The 16,310-nt window shown below is 42.7% G+C and overlaps 1 protein-coding gene across 1 annotated transcript in view; it reads right to left on the bottom strand.

Moving 5' to 3' along the window:
* Positions 1-16,310, bottom strand: part of CNTLN (centlein) — a 245,707-nt gene that overhangs the window by 171,998 nt on the left and 57,399 nt on the right. Inside the window, exon 12 of the mRNA XM_038769522.1 lies at positions 7,600-7,684. Coding sequence (XP_038625450.1) covers positions 7,600-7,684 — 85 coding nt within the window. The remainder of the gene's footprint in view (positions 1-7,599; positions 7,685-16,310) is intronic.

Raw genomic sequence — 16,310 nt, 5'->3', positions numbered from 1 at the left:
AATAATTTCTATATATGTAAAGTGATGGGGGGGGGGTGCTGACAGAGTCAAATATTGAATGCCCCCAAAGGTCACAGATCCAAGTACAGGGACAACGTAGAAGGGAGAGGGAACCAGGGAAAAGAGGGCTTAATCGACTGAGCCCTCATTTCCTCTTCTCCCACTCCCTTCTGTTTCACCCTTTTGTTTGGATTTGCAGTTTATTCACCCCCGCATCCCCACAGCACTTATATACACATCTGTAAATTATTTATTTAAATTAATGTCTGTCTCTCCCTCTAGACTGTAAGCTCCGTGTGTTAAATTTTCGTGGGTACTGTCTTAAGTGCTTAATACAGTAACCTGCACACAGTAAGTGCTCAATAAATACAATTAACTGTCTGCCAACTTTATGTTGTTGTCTCCCAAGTTCTTAGTACAGCACTCTGCACACACTAACCGCTCAATGAATACGCTTGTTGGATTGAGATATGCATATGATTAACTTTTTTCCACAAAATAAAAATAGAATTCTAAGAAAAAGTTTTCTTAAACCTTTTCCAGGGAATTCATTAAAAAAATAATTTTTGTTACTAGTTCAGTAAAGCAATTCCCCACAGAACAGAAATTTGATTTGAAGGATATAGATTTTCAGAAGAAAAATCTACCATTTTAGATTAGCCCTTCATTTCAGCATTTTGACAGCTGACGAAAATGTTTTCCCCTCAGAAAACTTCGAAAAATTATGGTTTATAATTGCCTGATTTAAAATTTTCAGTGTTCTATAATCTCCATAAATCCATGCATATCATTTCGAAAATACGTTACTTTTCTTAAACCTAACTGATTTTGAAATGAGAAACCTAAATTGCACTAGGCTTGAGTGAAGGGCCAACTTTCCTTCCTCTCTCATTTCACCCCTTAGAATCTCCCAATTGGATTACGGATTCGGCCTCCACACTGGCCTCTAACTCCAACCTCTCCCCTCTTCAGTCTCTACTAAGCTCTATAGCCTGAATCATCTTCTGAAAGCATCATTCTAGTCAACTCTCTCTCATCCTTCAAATCTACTAACAAGTACCCATTTCTTTTGCCATCAAGCAAAATTCCTGAGATTCGTCACCAAATCCCTACTTCTTACATACCTTCCATGCTCACCCACTACTCAATCCAATTTTATTTACTGAGTGCTTACTGTGTGCACAATGCTGCACGAAGCACTTGGGAAAGTATAATACAATAGATTTGGTAGACACGATTCCTGCCCACAAAAACTTCCAGTCTATTCACCCATTCACACTCAATGCTTTGCTCAAGCAAACCTTCTTACTGTCCTTTGCTCTCTCACTACTTAAGTCTCTTGCCCTTGCTCAAAACCTCCCTACTTCCTGGACCTTTGTCTCCTTTTAAACAGAATGTGTTAAGCATTTATTGTGTGTCAAGCACTGTATGAAGTTCTGGGGGAGATCCAACTTCAGGTTGGGCACAGTTCCTGTCCCACATGGGGCTCACAGTCCAAGTTGGAGGGAAATCAGGTATTAAGTCCTCATTTTACAAATGAGGCAAATATGGCACAGAGAATTTAAGGGACTTGCCCAAAGTCACACAACAGGCAAATGGAAGTGTTTGGGTTAGAACCCAGGTCCTGACTCCAGGGCCCATGCTCTTTCCATTAGGCTATGTGGCTTTAAATCTGCTAGACCAACATTCTCCCCATCTTCAATTTCCTCTTAAAATACCATTTCCTCCAGAAGTCACACCCCGGTACTTTTTTTCTTCCCCAAATTATATCCTTCCACTATCACTTACCTACATAATGTAGGTAAGCCACCCATAGCACTTACCTATATGACAATTTATAAACCCTACAATTGGAAGCAGTTTCTGAAGCCACTTTCTTCCTAGCTATAATTTTGTGTAACTTCTCCCATTAGAATGCCAGCTAGCTGACAGCAGTAATTATGCTTAGCAATGCTGTGTACACAGTAGACACTCAGCACATATCTCACTATAGTATTTTATTTGAGATTTTTAATACATTAAAATAGTTGGAGAAATGTTTAATTCACTACAGTATTTTACCCCATATATTTTAAATGCATTAAAATACTTGAAGATGTTTCATTATGTGTAATTGAACTTGTTTTAGCACAGCAATAATTGTCCAAAAGAAAATTATAATATGGATAATTAAAAACTGCTACTGGTTTGCGTCTAATTAGAAATCTGCCCTCCTAAAAACAGATTAGAAAGGACGTACATAGGTTGTGGGTTGGGTTAATAATAAAAACCACAATAATTGTGGTACTTGCTAAGCGCTTATGTGCCAAGGACTGTACTAAGCGCTGGGATAAATGCACGATAATCAAATCACACATGGGACTTACAGACTATGGAGAAAGGAAAACAGGTATTAAATCTCCATTTTACAGATGAGGGAACAGAGGCTCAGAGAAATTAAGTGACTTGCCCAAGGTCACACAACAGACCATCAACCATATTTCTTGAGCACTTACTGTGTGCAGAGCATTTTACTAAGTACTTGGGAGAGTACAACAAATGAGTAGGTAGACATGTTTCCTGCCCACAAGGAGTTTATAGTCTAGATGGGGAAATAGACATTGAGAAGTTAAGTGACCTGACCAAGGTCACACAGTGGTTAAGAGGTGGAGCCAGGATGAGAACCCAGGTCCTCTGATCCCAGGCCCATGTTCTTTCCACGAGGCCACACTGGGCTCTTATCATAGGAATCATTTTAACCAAGTGGTCTTCTCATTCTTGACAAACCATGGGTTCTAGGGAAATCCTAATTTTCCTCAAGAAAACATTCCTCGCTTCAGGAATCCACTGCAAACCAACTAAAAAAAATTCAACTGCCACCACCCCATTAAATGCCCAATAAAGAATGAGACTTTCTAAAACACTGAACACACTACACAATAATCAGAACAAGATCTTACAGCAATAAATGGTAATAAAAAGCCACATTTGGTAACAGACTTTTATTCATCAGGATTTATCATGCTGACCACTCAATCAACCTCTTTGATTTAGGGTACATTTTAGAAACTTAACATTTAAACAATACTTGTTTTCTTTTTAACACTGTGAAACTTTGACATCTAAAAAGAAGTGCTGTTACATGTTAACGTTACCATTTGGATCTATTTCAGTATGAGACACTGAAAACTTTCTAGAATGTAAATCCTTCCGGAATGACCCGCCAGGGAAATCTATCTGCAATTTGTAAAATACAGCTAAACTCCCTCATCAAGGCTAAACAAGTAGTACATTGTCTCCTTCTTCTATGAATCAAGCCAATTCTCAAAATGCTAATTATATTCCCAGTCATACTTCCTTTTCTATCATTTGAACCCAGTAGTTGATAATGCCCCACTTCCTTCAGCATCAGCTCCCAAACAAAGCATTCGGTTGAGACTGAAGAGAATTAGGAAATCCTCGTAGAATTTGGCAGTAGCTAATAGAAAGCACATGTGACTTAGAAATAACTACGGTATTGACCTATGGAGTCAAAATGCCATTGTCGCCTACAATTTTGCCCCAGTTGTGTTGCCATTCCTTTAGTTCATAGGAAAAGCAAGGAAGAGAACGTCTGGAGAGCATATATTCATATTAAGAGGGTCAGTCGCAACAACGCAACCTTCTGGTGTGCCACTGAGAGTTTTAGGAAGCCCATGTCTTTTACTCCCATGTATTCCCATACCCGGTGCATGCCCAGAATTGGAACTTCTCTCATCCTGAGGAATGGACCGTGAATACCTTCATTTCTAAAACACTGCTGACAGACTTCTTCCTAGGGATCAGAAGTAGAGAAGGTGATCTATCGCCCAACCAATTAAAGGTTACGTTTGCTTAACATTATCAACAGAGTGAAGAACATATGTACTAAGGAGACAGCAGAAATGGGCAAATTTAGTCAATGGTATTTTATTGAGTGCTTACTATGCACAGGGCACTGTAGTAAGCACGGGGGAGATTATAATATAACAGAGTAGGCAGACATTCATTCATTCAATCGTATTGAGCACTTACTGTGTGCAGAGTACTGTACTAAGTGCTTGGGAAGTACAAGTTGGCCCATATAGACACAGTCCCCCTGTGACTGCTAGTCCTTGTCCACTGGCGAGTAGTAGGAGGAAGTCAAATGAAGCTTAAAAACCCAGATTAGTTCTCTCTCTTTTCAGAAATCAATAATGTGTAGACCACCTGAAAACTGAGACTCTCATGCTGTTGTCATCTCCAACCCATAGCAATACCATGGACACATCTCTCCCAGGATGCCCCACCTCCATCTGCAATCATTCTGGTAGTGTATCCATACAGTTTTCTTGGTAAAAATGAGACTAGTATCAGAATAATCATGACCTCCATTTGAATTCACGAATCTTTCTTTAGCAAAATACTCTGTAAATACAATATAAAACTCAGAATCCCTTCAGAGGAAATGATTTAAGAATGAGACATATTTAATGGTAAAGTCTGACAGTACAAATATTTTTTCTCAGCCATCTGTTTTAGAAGCCTTAATATAAATCTATACAGTAAGCTGAAAATTTTCAAAGCAATCTATAATTTTTGAAATGATACAAAGTCAAAAAGAGTACCTTCAGTCTCCTCGGATCAAGACTGAAAACTGGTTAGATAATTGTGCGATAAAAGAGGATGGGGATTTAATTATTGCTCATTCAATTTTAGTTTTCAACACCCATGAAAAGGGATATTTTAATTCACATCACATACACTACAGAAATGAAAATTGCCCAATGGATATTGTATTCCATAAATCCAGAGTAGATCGAGACAGTAGGTTTGTTGTACGGTACATGAATATGTACTTTTTTTTTTTTTAACAAATACGCATTCCAGAGACTTCTGATTAGATATCTACCCTACTAAAAGTCATAAAACCACATTTTAAATTTAAGTTTATTTGCTTGTATATATTAGCCTTTTCATGATCTATATGATGGAAAAGGTTATTTTTAAACATTTTTTAAAACAATTTTATTTATGATACATACAGACTTACATGTGCATGTGTATAGCTCTCTTTTGAGTTCAAAGGGTTCCACAGAGGATTATTGCCATTTTGAACTTCGACCTGTTTAAGTCCTCCAAGATGAGTGGGTAGGCTACCGCAGTTTCTCCGTACCTCATCCATTGTCTAAGGGGTCTGAACTACCTTAATGGTCAGCCCAACAACGAGGGGGAGGAGCCAGCTCACAGCGTTGTGAAGCTTGTGAGGGTGCTCCGGGCTGACATCATCATCATCATCAATCGTATTTATTGAGCGCTTACTATGTGCAGAGCACTGTACTAAGCGCTTGGGAAGTACAAATTGGCAACATATAGAGACAGTCCCTACCCAACAGTGGGAGAGGGGATTGGTGGGAGGAGGGAGACTTGGTCTCTACCCTGTCTCTGGCAGGCACTCGGGCACTGGCACTGGCTCCAAGATTCAGGCTTGCCCCGGGACACAGTCTCTGGCACATAAGGTCTCTACCCTAATTCAAGCTGGGATTCCGGATGCAGGGGGTGGGGGCAGCCCAGCAAACGGGTGCCCCTTTAATTCATTCAGTCGTATTTATTGAGCACTTACTGTGTGCAGAGCACTGTACTAAGTGCTTGGAAAGTACAATTCTAATGCTCAGTACTGAAAGAACAAAGAGGGGAAGGTGACATTGGTTATCCATGTGGCTTTAACTTTGAACCCAAGCTGAAGGTTTATAAAGTGATTACAGTACTGACTTCTGAGGCTATGAAATGTGGGTCTTACTGCAGGACGCATATTCCAATTCTCAAGCTGTTTCACTAGCATCATCGTTAATCCATATTACATGAAAAAAATTGTCCTTCTGGATCTAATGGTGCGATTATTTATCAATGTTTACAGGTGTGGCTGACAGGGCCAATTCATGACCAACAATCCCTTCCACATGAGGCCACGGACCCATACCTGAAAGCTGCTATGAGACAGCAGCAATTTACGGACAGTAATTAGACGTGGTTTGCCGCTAAGATCAAAGGCTCTAAGAACGCAGCAAAAGGAGGCAGAATCAAATGTCAACAGACATTGCTGGTAAGAAATGGGTCAATCAATCAATTGTATTTATTGAGTGCTTACTCTGTGCAGAGTGCTGCACTGAGCGCTTGAGAGAGAACAATATAACGGAGTTGGAAGACAGATTTATTGAGCCTTTCCCGATTAAGCCCTCTTTTACCCGGCTCCCTCTCCTTTCTGTGTCGTCTAGACACTTATAGATGTGGTAAGTGAAGTGACTTGCCAGGATGAGAATCCAGGTCCCCTGAGTCCTAAGCCTGTGCTCTTTCCACTAGAATCAATCATATTTGTTGAGCATATAATACGACAGAGTTGGTAGACACGTTCCCCGCCCATAACTAGTTTACACTCTAGAACTTCCATAAAAAAATTTTCTCACTTTAAGTAGCATCTCTTGGGTCAGTTTAATCCACCTGGCTAACAGTGGAAGGCTAGCCAACTGGAGAAACAAAGGAGTATAAGGAGAGTTGGCAGAGTTGATGGAAAAAGAGGAGAAGCAGCCTGGCCTGGTGGAAAGAGAACAGGCCGGGGTCACAGGACCTGGGGTTCTAATCCCAGCTCTGCCAATTACTTGCTGTGTGACCTTGGGAAAGTCACTTAACCTCTCTTGGCCTTATTTTGCCTGTTCTCCCTTCTACATAGACTGCGAGCCCCTTGAGGGACAGGGACTGTGTCCAACCTAATTAACTTGTACCCATCCCAGCTCTTAGAATGGTGTTTGACACATAGTAAGTGCTTAATAAATACCATAAAAAAAGAGGAGGAGAAAGGGTCCCAAAACCCAAATACAACACTATTTACTGAGGTGGTGTTAGGTGCTCTGCTTTGGGGTTGTTATCTTGGATGTAAAGTTTATATAATGACAGAGACTATTTGGAATCCAGCTCCCATGAGGTTCCATCCTTTGAAGTACCACATAATTTCATGGAAACATGAAGATCTGTGCAGTTGGCCTAAGAAACTAGCCTAGCCTTGGTCACACTCCACTAGTATGCTGTTACTGAATCTGTACTGATCTGAGACTTTTTTTAATGGTATTTGTTAAGCGCTTACTATGTTCCAGGCACTGTACTAAGCGTTGGGGGTAGATGCAAGATAATCAGGTTGGACACAGTCCATTTCCCACATAGAGGTCACAATCTTAATCTCCATGTTACAGTTGAGGTAACTGAGGCACAGAGAAGTTAAGACTTGAAAAAGGTAAGCACTTTGAGTTCTCACACATAAATATAAACTAATAGAAGAAAGAGAAGTACTTGTTAATGTGAAAAGGAGGAAACAGCTAATGAAGCCCAGAAAAAAGTCAGAATGCCACACAATTGCTAAATTACAGATTTGACTATAACTTTTGTATAGGCTTAACTTGTAGTCACTTCATAAATACCACATACCAAATAAATTCCACCAACCAGGGTGAGCTAATGTATTCAATACCATTTTGAACACTATCTCAATATACTTAAATCTTAACATAAATAATGTCACACTGATGAACAACAACCATAGCCAACTGTAGAAGCTGCCACCACAATACCAACCTGCTCCAACTCTTGAATTCTCACATCTTTGACTTGTAAAATTTCCAGGACTTTTCTGTCCTTGATTTGAGCTTTGTATTTTTCTCTAGAAACAAAAAAAATGACAGTTTATTAGTCACAATTTGCAGCTAATTATTTAAATTTTTCATGAATGTCATTTTAAAGAAGAGAAATTAAATTATCTAAGGCTGACAACACTTGCAGAATTAATCAGGGAGCATATGGCAAGTGACAGCAAATTACAACTAAAGACAGCTAAGACAACTTCATCCTAGTTGAGTTACTAAGTTTTGGTACAGAGCAAAACCATAATCATTTTCAACTGTTCTACCAAAAAATACCAAGTTCCACCGAAGCACACATCTTAAGTAAGAAGAAGTGTAAGGATCCCATGAAATGATGGGGGAGAAGGAAAGGCGAAGAAAAGACCAGTGAGAGCCAATGCAGGAGAGACTGGGGAAAAGGGACTTACAGAAGACTGAGCTTTGCAATAGCCACATTGCAATGTTCAATAAAAACTGGCCAGAGAGAACCACGTCCCTACCTAGCAATCCTGAAGCTCTTCACCATGTACCCCCAGGCTGACTTTTTTCCAAAACCTTCTACCAGTCTTTGGGGGAAGCAGTAATAATAATAATGGTATTTGTTAAGCACTTATGTGCAAAACACTGTTCTAAGCACTGGGGGGATACAAGGTGATCAGGTTGTCCCACGTGGGGCTCACAGTCTTCATCCCCATTTTACAGATGAGGTAACTGAGGCCCAGAGAAGTTAAGTGGCTTGCCCAGGGTCACACAGCTGACAAGTGGTGGAGCCAGGATTCAAACCCATGACCTCTGACTCCCAAGCCCGGGCTCTTTCCACTTAGCCAAGCTGCTTCTCTTAGAGTAGACTATAAGCTCATTGTGGGCAGGGAATGTGTCTGTTTATTGTTGCAATGTATTCTCCCAGGAGCCTAGTACAGTGCTCTGCACATAGTAAGCACTCAATAAATACGATTGAATGAATGACAACAGCTGACTGGTCAAGCTCAAAATCAATCACATTTATTGAGGGCTTACTGTGTGCGGAAAACTGTATTAAGTACTTGGGAGAGTACAATATAACAGAGTTGGGAGGCATGATCCCTGCCCACAAGGAGCTTACAGTCTAGTGTCTCCAGCCTAGTGTCTGTCAAAACAGACACTTTCAATAACTAACCAATATCCAAGCAATACATTAGATGCATATTTTTAAGCATTACATAATGTGCAATTGACTGAAAATACAAAAAGTGTCCACTTTGTTCATGCAACCTCTAAAGGTGAGGGGCACAGTGACTTGCTGAAATCGGTAACAGGTACCAGGAAGAGAGATTTGTGTTCCTGGAACTCATTTTCATATTGAATCAATCAATCAATCATATTTATTGAGCGCTTACTGTGTGCAGAGCACTGTACTGAGCGCTTGGGAAGTACAAGTTGGCAACATATAGAGACAGTCCCTACCCAACAGTGGGCTCACAGTCTAAAAGGGGGAGACAGAGAACAAAACCAAACATACTAACAAAATAAATAGAATAGATATGTACAAGTAAGATAAATAGAGTAATAAATATGTACAAACATATATACATATATACAGGTGCTGTGGGGAAGGGAAGGAGGTAAGATGAGGGGGATGGAGAGGGGGACGAGGGGGAGAGGAAGGAAGGGGCTCAGTCTGGGAAGGCCTCCTGGAGGAGGTGAGCTCTCAGTAGGGCCTTGAAGGGAGGAAGAGAGCTAGCTTGGCGGATTGACAGAGGGAGGGCATTCTAGGCCCGGGGGTCACTGAAGCCACTAGAGCACACACAACCCATATTGAAAGATAGTACATTTGTTTAATTGACTAACAACTGGCTGTCCATATCAACCTAGGATAATATATTTGGGAAGACCGGAAATGATTGTTCATCTTTTTATAAAAAGCTGAGTTGTAGGATTTAAAATAGACCAATATGGATGCATGACCTATCACTATACTTCGAACCAAAATGTCTGTAAAGTTTCCAATATATAAGGAGAAAATTTCAATAGAAAAATCAAGAACAAAGTACATATAGGAAGACCAAAAAAAGGGGAGAACGTGGTAACCAGCTATAGAATTCAATATAGGCCTAACCCCCAATATTTTGATTGGAAGCTCATTGTGCGTAGTACTTTTCCAAGCTCTTATGCTTTGCACTCATTCCAACTCTCAAATGACTACTCTTGTCTGAACACTATCACCACTAAAAGAACTGTTTCCGAGATATGCCTATCACTGAAATTTACTCTCTCTTTTTATCCATTCTAGAACACCTACTGCTTGGAGCTCAGCCAATAGTTCACAGGAAAACAATTAATTTTACAACCTCCAAAATGGATCACTGCACCCTTGATTTCAACTAAATCAGCTACACTTCATTTACAATGAGTTACTTCTTTGGTCATTCACATGGTAACTTGAGATGCTCCTAGGGTGTTTATTGATGACGTAAAGGTGAGCGCCAGGTATTTCTTCAATAGGAACTCTGCAACCTGGGAAACATAATAAGTCTTAGAAATGGTAATTGCTCATTTTTGTTCATTCATTCAATCAATCGTATTTGAGCGCTTACTATGTGCAGAGCACTGTACTAAGCACATGAATATCTCCCTTTCCCTCTCCAGTCCAAAACTCAAAATTATTATTCAGAGTTCTAAACTTATTCCAAATTCTCATCTTGATGTGTATACTTCAGAAGCTGGAAGATTGTGGACAGGGAATGTGCCGGTTTACTTTTGTATTGTACTCTCCGAAGCGCTTAGCACAGCGCTCTGCACACAGTAAGCACTCAAATACAACTTAATGAATATAAAGGCACATAGTGCAGCTTTAGAGAAACCAGGGATAGTTAATTGTCTAAATAGTATCACTTTAGTCAATCAATCGATCAATGGTATTTATCGAATGCTTATGGTGCGCAGAGCACTGTACTAAGCACTTGGGAGAGTACCAAGTTGGTAGACACATTCCCTGCCCATGAGTAGATTATTACAAGCTCCCAACTCCCCTTACCTGGTCCCAGGTGTCTATTCCAAAAATTTATTTGCATTCATTCATTCAATCAATCATATTTATTGAGAAGCACATTTATTAGAGAAGCAGCATGGCTCAGTGGAAAGAGCCCGGCCTTTGGAGTCAGAGGTCATGTGTTCAAATCCCAGCTCCGCAAATTGTCAGCTATGTGACTTTGGGCAAGTCACTTAACTTCTCTGTGCCTCAGTTACCTCATCTGTAAAATGGGGATTAAGACTGTGAGCCCCATGTGGGACAACCTGATCACCTTGTAGCCTCCCCAGCACTTAGAACAGTGCTTTGCACATAGTAAGTGATTAATAAATGCCATAACTAATTAATTAATTGAGTGCTTACTGTGTGCAGAGGATGGTATTCAGTATAATGGGAGAGTATAATGTAACACTAAACAGTTGGGAAGGGGAAAAGAGAGGGAAGAACTATGTTCTCCCAGCATGGCATAGTAGCTACAGCATGAGCCTGGGAGTCAGAAGGTTATGGGTTCTAATTCTGCCTCCCCTACTTGTCTGCTGCATGACCTTGGGCAAGTCACTTCACTTCTCCGTGCCTAAATGACCTCATCTGTAAAATGGGGATTGAGACTGTGAGCCCCATGTGTGACAGGGACTGTGTCCAACCCGATTTTCTTGTATTCACCCCAGCACTTAGAACAGTGCCTGACATCAAGTAACCCCTTAACAAAATACCATAATAATTATTATTATTATTATTTGCCCATATAGACCAAACAAAATCAGTCAGTTATACTTATGACCTGTTCCACTCCCTCAGAGAGCTTCAAATTAATGGGAAAGACATGAAATACATGGAAGAAACCACTAAGAGATAAATAAGAACACAAACACCAAAACCCACACCAGAATAGATGTTGCAAGTCGAAGGTGCCCAGACAATTAGCTGGAAGACATCAGAGAGATGGAAGGAGGAGGTGGATTGGGGGGGTTGATTGTGTGTCGGGAATGTGTCTTTTGCATTTGTAGTACTTTTCCAAGCTCTTATGCATTGCACTCAGTAGGCAATTACTACAAATACAACTGCTACTAAGGGAGATGGGTATGCATTTCGAAAAGGAAACACGAAGTAAAGGTATGAAAATGTCAGTATGCCATAGGTCCTCACATTGTGATATTTATATATTCCACCATCAACTCCTCGAAGAATCCCATTACGCTAACAAATGAGATGCTTCTCAAAGCCTAAATCATGGAATATAGATGAGGCACGTGTTCTAGTGGTAGAATGCAGACAGAAAAGATCCACAATTCACATAAAATCAAATGATGAACTGTGTGCAGTCTTAAATAGCATAGACAGACATATACACATCACCAAAGAACCAGAGAAGAATATTTAAGCCCTTGAGGATTACACTGAAACCGTGGGAGCAAATAAGTTCTCCGAGGGCACAGGTGTCAATGGAAAATAGAAGGAGACCCAGAACTGAGACTTAAAATTTGAGTCCCATAGCTAGGGGATGAGAGGCAGACGAGAAGCCTGCGAAAAAGACTGAGAAGGAGTGGCCAGAGGGTTAAGAGGAGAACAAGGAGAGGACAATGCCAGTGAGATTAGATAGTTTTTCCAAGAGAGGGGGGTGGTCTATGGCAAAGGCAGCTGAGAGGTCGAGGATGAGGATGGATTAGAGGCCACTGGATTTGGCAATAAGGAAGTCACTGTGACCCTGGAGTGGAATGGGTGGAAACCAGATTCCAGGGGGTCAAGGAGAGAAATGGAGAAGAGAACGAGGCACCGGTTGTAACCAACTCGCTCGAGGAGTTTGGGGAGGAATGGAAGGAGCAAGATGGAGCAATAACTGGAGGGCGGGGTGGGACCAAGGGAGACTTTATCCAGGATAAGGGATACATGGGCACAGGTCCAGAAATTCAGTCAAACATCAGCATCAAGGCATACCCAACTCAAGACATACACTATGAATGGTTGACAGCAAACATTTGCCCTTTGGTGAGTTGAAACGGAGGACAGAAGCAACGTTTTACACACATAATGAAGCAAAATATCAAATGACACGACATAACCATGAATATCTGGGGGACACCAGCAGAAAACAGACTCATCTCTCAAGTAGGGGTTTGAAGAACTCTTACTTTTTATGCTTCTTCAATTATTTGACTGCTCTAGCTGTAAACATTTTTATGTGCCTCCACTACTAGGGTGTGTAGGCTCCTTATGGTCAGGGATTGTGTTGCTTCTGTATTGGTAGTGACTGTACCTAGCGGGGGCTCAGTGAATCCCAATATTGCTGTTTGAAGAACCTCGTGACACAGAAGGAGAAAAATCAAAATCATGCCAAGCACTGTAGGTAGCGAAAGAGCAGTGACGGGCAATTCTGTGCACCAGATGTGGAAGGGAATTTCAGTCATACATAAGTCTGAGTGGGCTCACTTGCATGCATTAGTCAAATCTCACCTTGTATAGATTTGTCTTCACATTCCGGAGGCAACAACTGCCTGGTCTCCCAGTTTTTAGCATCTGCATTACTTCCAGGGCTCCACCTGCGTACTAAGCTCAGGCCATTGTTCTCCTACCACTATTCTGGGTGGGTTACCCCATGTTCACTCACCTGGGGCCATTTTATAGGAAATGAGGTGTGTGTATTTATGTGAGTAAAGCAAGTTTTCCACAGAAAAACATATGCTACTTTTATGGTCAGAAAGGGTATAGAGCAGACATGCCAACTCATTTACGGGAAAGACCACATATGCAGCTATATATTCATTCATGAGCTGCGCTTCTAAAAGGTGCAAAATACTCATAAATTTTTGTACAGCAATCTAACGTACTACTGTTCATTAGAACAAAAGGAAATGAAATTTCAGGAGAGAACCACATCATTTTCTTTCCAATATAGTTTTAATAATGAGGGTTTCCATGGGGGCAGGGGTGGGGAAAATCTAAGAATGGAGCACTGGGAGAAGATGGAAAAGAGGCAGACAAAAAGAGACAGAATGGTGGAGACCACTGAGGGGCAGGGAGACAACATCAGAGACGGAGCCAGAATGGGTCACGATGAAGCAGAAGAGACAAATGACAGACGGGCAGAAAAACAGACACCCACTCAAAGATGACTCCACTCTCTGAGAACGAACGCGGCAGGAGAGAAACAGCGGGGAGAGTACCACTCTGACATGTCTGCTGAGAAGACTGGACCACCTGTGTCGTGGGTGCAATTTGCAAAAATGTGTTGTGTTGGCTTATGAGCTTGCCTGGGTGTCCTATCAATCCTACCAATTCTTATTAGAAGGGTTTAAACTACAACCCAACATGGTGCTGCCTCCCCCGGTCAGTCATATCAAACAATCTGTCACCTGCTAGGGGCCCACCCGCCAGGTGCATCCGCAGCGGTGGCAGTAATTCTGCCCTCTCAAAGGTCTCTCAGTAAAACTGCCCTCTCAAAGGTCACCAATGATCTCCTGCTTGCCAAATCCAACGGCTCATATTCTGTCCTAATCCTCCTCGACCTCTCAGCTGCCTTTGACACTGTGGACCACCCCCTTCTCCTCAACACGCTATCTGACCTTGGCTTCACAGACTCCGTCCTCTCCTGGTTCTCCTCTTATCTCTCTGGTCGTTCTTTCTCAGTCTCTTTTGCAGGCTCCTCCTCCCCCTCCCATCCTCTTACTGTGGGGGTTCCCCAAGGTTCAGTGCTTGGTCCCCTTCTGTTCTCAATCTACACTCACTCCCTTGGTGACCTCATTCGCTCCCACAGCTTCAACTATCATCTCTACGCTGATGACACCCAGATCTACAGCTCTGCCCCTGCTCTCTCCCCCTCCCTCCGGGCTCGCATCTCCTCCTGCCTTCAGGACATCTCCATCTGGATGTCCGCCTGCCACCTAAAGCTCAACATGTCGAAGACTGAGCTCCTTGTCTTCCCTCCCAAACCTTGTCCTCTCCCTGACTTTCCCATCTCTGTTGACGGCACTACCATCCTTCCCGTCTCACAAGCCCGCAACCTTGGTGTCATCCTCGACTCCGCTCTCTCATTCACCCCTCACATCCAAGCCGTCACCAAAACCTGCCGGTCTCAGCTCCGCAACATTGCCAAGATCCGCCCTTTCCTCTCCGTCCAAACTTGTACCCTGCTCATTCAAGCTCTCATCCTAGCCCGTCTGGACTACTGCACCAGCCTTCTCTCTGATCTCCCATCCTCATGTCTCTCTCCACTTCAATCCATACTTCATGCTGCTGCCCGGATTATCTTTGTCCAGAAACGCTCTGGGCATATTACTCCCCTCCTCAAAAATCTCCAGTGGCTACCAATCAATCTGCGCATCAGGCAGAAACTCCTCACCCTGGGCTTCAAGGCTCTCCATCACCTCGCCCCCTCCTACCTCACCTCCCTTCTCTCCTTCTACTGCCCAGCCCGCAACCTCCGCTCCTCCACCGCTAATCTCCTCACTGTACCTCGTTCTCGCCTGTCCCGCCGTCGACCCCCGGCCCACATCATCCCCCAGGCCTGGAATGCCCTCCCTCTGCCCCTCTGCCAAGCTAGCTCTCTTCCTCCCTTCAAGGCCCTGCTGAGAGCTCACCTCCTCCAGGAGGCCTTCCCAGACTGAGCCCCTTCCTTCCTCTCCCCCTCGTCCCCCTCTCCATCCCCCCATCTTGCCTCCTTCCCTTCCCCACAGCACCTGTATATATGTATATATGGTTGTACATATTTATTACTCTAATTATTTATTTATTTATTTATTTTACTTGTACATTTCTATCCTATTTATTTTATTTTGTTGATATGTTTGGTTCTGTTCTCTGTCTCCCCCTTTTAGACTGTGAGCCCACTGTTGGGTAGGGACTGTCTCTATGTGTTGCCAATTTGTACTTCCCAAGCGCTTAGTACGGTGCTCTGCACATAGTAAGCGCTCAATAAATACGATTGATTGATTAATTCTCCATGTCCGGCTGGGAAAGCCCCAGCTGCGATAGCCCGGACCAAGTTCCCCCCTGCAGCAGGGGTGAGCTCCACATTCTTACACACACACACACACACACACACACACACACACACACACACACACACTCTCTCTCTCTCTCTTCACTTTTGGAGGAAACTGCGCACGTACATATCCCTAGTGGACAGTCTGAGCTTCACAGAAAGTCCCGCCTACCTCCTTCCCTGGTGGCACACCAAGCTCGGGAGATCGGATGACCTAGTGATAACAAGCACAGAGCTGATTGATTGGTGGCCGTTAAAAACCACTCGTTTATCATATCTTTTTGAAGGATTTGGTGTCACTAATGTTTCGTAACGCCAAAGTGTGCCAACCCATTGTGGAACCGATCCTGAATACTGGAAGGACTGTTGGAGAGAATGTCACAGCCATTCCTTCCCAGGGCCTAGTGGTAAATAGTAGCTTGATACACAGTGAACGCTGGGGCCCCCAGAAAGCCTATCAATCTGTTGACTGATTGACTGCCGGAACCTTGGCAATCCTAGGGAGTGGCAGCAGCCGCTTTCAATACCCTTGGCACTACCCTCTCCACTAAACAACTCCCTCGCTCCTCTGTCCCTCAGCCTATCTTTTACCACCAATCTGCAGCCCGGGATCACCTCTACAGTAAGCTTCCTCCACTCTTGCAGATGAGCTATGGAGCGCTGCGGTGGAAATTCAGACACC

The sequence above is a fragment of the Tachyglossus aculeatus genome, chromosome X4, assembly GCF_015852505.1.
Source record: "Tachyglossus aculeatus isolate mTacAcu1 chromosome X4, mTacAcu1.pri, whole genome shotgun sequence".
Classification (NCBI taxonomy): domain Eukaryota; kingdom Metazoa; phylum Chordata; class Mammalia; order Monotremata; family Tachyglossidae; genus Tachyglossus; species Tachyglossus aculeatus.
The sequence above is the reverse complement of the archived record's forward strand: the minus strand, read 5'-3'. Positions and strand labels throughout refer to the sequence as shown.